At 32.9% G+C, this 4,151-nt stretch overlaps 1 protein-coding gene across 1 annotated transcript; it reads left to right on the top strand.

The window, feature by feature from the left end:
* Positions 1–1,740: 1,740 nt before the first annotated feature.
* LOC105111070 (DNA-binding protein S1FA-like) lies at positions 1,741–3,752 on the top strand. Its single transcript, XM_011006316.1, has 2 exons — positions 1,741–1,944; positions 3,222–3,752. Exons 1-2 carry the CDS (start codon positions 1,891–1,893, stop codon positions 3,435–3,437), a joined length of 270 nt encoding a protein of 89 aa, XP_011004618.1. The 5' UTR covers positions 1,741–1,890; the 3' UTR covers positions 3,438–3,752.
* The last annotated feature ends 399 nt before the right edge of the window (positions 3,753–4,151 follow it).

The following is a 4,151-nucleotide window of genomic DNA, read 5'->3' as shown; positions in this document are numbered from 1 at the left end:
TTTTTTGATATAGTCATTCAACATTATTTTTATGAATTTTTCACATTTTTTTTTGTATCATACTTTTATAGGGTTATCACGATCTCATATATCAAGTTATGAGTTTCACATGATAACACGGCTTTGCCTGAGACAATATTTTTAATGTTTTTGTTGCTGCCTTATTTTTTAATCATATTATCAAATTAATCAGGATTTAACCTGGTTATCGAATCTCCTTACTTCTTTAAAAAGATAATCATATCTCAAATTTTTTTTAGTGAGAAACAAAATTGATCTAGCCTCTAGTGTCTTATTGGCCATCAATCTAGTTATATGCTATTAATATAATTTAGTTATCATAATAATGTATTTCAATTGAGAATAACCGGAGAATTCTATTCCCATTGAAACGAAGTTCGATAACTTTTTGTAACTTTGTATGAAAAAATTGTAAATCCAAGTACAATAGTGATAAAGCACTATACAACACCAAATGGTATGGATGACAATGAATACCCATGTATCGGGTTTTACAATACCTATACTTGAACTTGATTAAAAAAAACTAGACTCAAACTCGATCGAGTATAAACAAAACTTGACCTGATTGAGTTTCAGTTATTCAATTGATATTCATTGTGCTTCCATACCCAGTTAAGCCTAATCTAAACCTAACTTGATTAAATTTGCATTGATATAAACAGAGCAATTCAAGAATCAATTAAATTTGCATTGATCGAATTTATTTGTACACAAGATTATAGCTAAATAGGGATAAGTCTCACATATATGAAGCATCTAAGGAAATAAAATCCATTAATATCAATACTGGAACCAATACAACAAGTTAGTAATAGACTCAATATACCTTCTTTTTAAAAATAAACTAAAATTACAAAAACTAATACATTAAGAAATAAAACAAATTCACTAGAACTAATAGATAGAACTTAGTATACCTTTCAAAGCTCCTATCTTGTTTTACGTAAGAAAATAAAATCTATTGAGATCAATCACTTATTGAATACAAAAATAAAAAACTTGTTATATTTTAATTTTAAAAAATAAGCCAAAATCATCAACATATAATGAAACACACATATAATCCCTATGCATACTATAAACAACAAAACCAGAAAAAATAATAGGAACAAGAAGTTGGAAAGAAGTCACCAAATACTCATTGCTTGAAAAAAAAAAAATTATAGTTTCATGGTTGACTTTGAAGCATAAGAACCCATACTTTCTCTTCCTCTAAAATATCATTTTCTATCACTTTAATAAAAAAAAAAGCATGTAATATGGGAAAAGCTAGAGTACTTTGTCCATGCTTTTTTAAAGTAGTAGTTAATAATTCCCTCATTCAATAAAAAAAATACAAAGAGAAGGCTTTTGAGTTATTTTAAAGGAGAAGAGACTGGAAATATGACTTAAAAGAAAGAAAAGAAATGTGTGTGTGAGAGAGAAAGAGGCCTTGAAACGGAAATACAATGCGAGAGGGATAACGAAAGTTGTTGAGAGGGTAGTGGGGCAAGTGAAAAGTGGAAGCTCTGTATGTATATATATGGTTAATAATTTAATTTTGATAAGGAATAGTAATATTCATATTTATTTAAATCTGATGTTTTTTTATCCGAACCCAAACCTGAACAAACAAAAAATATTCTACCTACGTAGATTGACTCGGGTCTGTATCCAACGCCTGTAGGTAAAATTGCCATCCCTACCAAACGGTGACTGAAACAAAACGCTTAAAATTTAGAGGGTCAAAATGAAGTCTTTAAATAAATAGCTTCCTTCAATTTTTGTGGGTTATAGATCTGCGCATCTCTCCTTCCGTTCTATCATTCCTCTCTGTAATCTTCAAAGAGTCCAATTAGAGGAGCGAGGGTCTGATCTCTAGCGGCCATGGCTGACGATTTCGAGTTCTCTGATCAATCTCCTCCTTCCTTCCAGAATATGGTACGCCACTTGCTTTTACAGACTTCAGTTTTTCTCTCTCGAAAATTCAAACCCGAGATCTGTACTAATAGAAATAAATTTTTGGGATTTTAGGTCAGAGATACTTTTTTTATTCAGAGATCTGTACTTGTTTTTGGCATTTTAGCTTCTTATTCGTTAAGATTTTCTTTTATTGCTTATTAGATCTATAAATCTTAAAGCCTTTTCTTTTAATTAAAACTAAAGGCGAAGGGTTTTGTTTGAGATTATGTGAAAAATCCTATTTTTCTTGTTCTAGTCATGTCGTGTTTGTTTAAAATTATATGTGAGTAGATCGCTTTTTTGTTTTAATCCAAGGTTGTGTTTTGTTAACAAAAAAAAAAAAAACCGTCCTTGAGGTCCTAGGTTTATATGCTTTGGTTGAAGATGGAAGATTTTCTCTGAATGTAGTTGAGCTCACGCTGTTTGATTCGAAACTGTTGGTAGACATAGGCCTGAATGCAAGTATGTGACAGAATTGTAAGAGGATTTGTTAGTGTTTTACTTATAAAGACGACTAGAACTTCTTGTTTTATAAGTCAGTTTAAGCCACTCCACAATCTAATTCAATAATTTGCATCAGAGATTGCTTGATACCAGAATTACCCATTGTCATTTACTTGTCACACCTTTTCGATTCATTTGCTTTGTCAGATGACCATTTCTTATGCCATCCATGTTTTGTTATTGTAGTCACTTGCTGTGAACTTTGTGTGATTGCTTGTTCTGTTATTGTTCTCAATAACTTGATGGAATTGTGAGGAGAGATGGTTGTAAAGATGTGTGGAGATACTGCATTCTGTTTGCGTTAAATTCCCATATCATCTATGTAACCTATTCTACATCCATGATTATTTATTTTGGAATCAAACATTTGGTATATCAATTTAATTATATATCTAAATATGGGTATTTGAGCTTTCTGATACCCTCTACAAGATGATGGGTTATGCTTGAACAGGTTTAACCTAGGCAATTATTAATCCGAATTGGCATTAGAACTCTATTGAATTGCACCACTATATAGTGAATCAGCCTTGTTATGAAAGTATCAGGATGAGTCCTCCTAGGGAAGATTTTAAAGGTAAAATTTTTTTGGTTATGATTTCCGTATCATGTATAGATTGTCTCATATGATTGAAGTTGTTTTTACTTGGAATATTTACTGGTGGGTTGTGCTTGTCCTTGCTTCCTGGTTTCATCTTGTTTGCTGTACGATATTTTCTCACTAGAATACAATTAAATTTTGTGATGAACAGGGGAATGTGATCAAGGATGCTGAGCCTAAAGGGTTAAACCCGGGGTTGATAGTGCTGCTGGTTATTGGGGGGTTACTCTTGTCATTCCTAGTTGGAAACTTTGTACTTTACACATATGCGCAGAAGACCCTTCCTCCGAGAAAGAAGAAGCCAGTCTCAAAGAAGAAGATGAAGAGGGAGAGGCTGAAGCAAGGTGTATCTGCACCAGGAGAGTGAAAAGTTAAGACTAGTTTTATGTTAGTCCTCTCCTTGTTGAGCTGTTGTGTTCCGAATTTCCCCTTGAGCTGTGTCAGTTATGTTTACCGCTTTCATAATTTTAGAAATTAAAACTACATAATTAGAAGTTAGTATTCTAGTTTTGGGTAGAACATTAGTTTAAAAATGACGATTGTCTTTGTAATGCGGCCCCTGTCATGTGAGTCATCCTCCTCTGCATTGTTGCCGCTTGTTTCAGGCCTTGTAGAACTACTAAATAGGCATTTGAAAACCAATAAACCACTAAATTTATCAAGGAAAAAAGGTTGTTGCTAATCTCGGAGCCGGGCTGCATTCTGCCATTTCAGACATTACTGATGTAGCAAATCATACTGCGAAGTGGGTATTAATATTTAATTTTTCCTCTTAAGTTGCCAACAAAAATTATCATGGGTTTAGCGGGGAATGTAAATTTGATATTCCCTAAAAAATTACATTTTCCACAAACTAGGAATTTCTTACAGAAGCCCGCACACACGCAAGACAACACACGCTTCCCTCCCGTGAATTTCAAGCACGTTCGTAGTAGTTATTTGCTATTGGTCTCTCATGTATTTAGTCTCTATCTGGAATTTGCACGCACACTTGAGGTGGATCTGTAATAATTCAAAGTTCAACTACTAGCTTCTTAACTACAACAACTTAAATATATGTTGTTGGAGTTGGGATTACCAT

This window comes from Populus euphratica, unplaced genomic scaffold (assembly GCF_000495115.2).
Source record: "Populus euphratica unplaced genomic scaffold, PopEup_1.0 scaffold570.1, whole genome shotgun sequence".
NCBI lineage: Eukaryota > Viridiplantae > Streptophyta > Magnoliopsida > Malpighiales > Salicaceae > Populus > Populus euphratica.
Note: the sequence above shows the minus strand (reverse complement) of the source record. Positions and strands in the feature narration are given on the sequence as shown.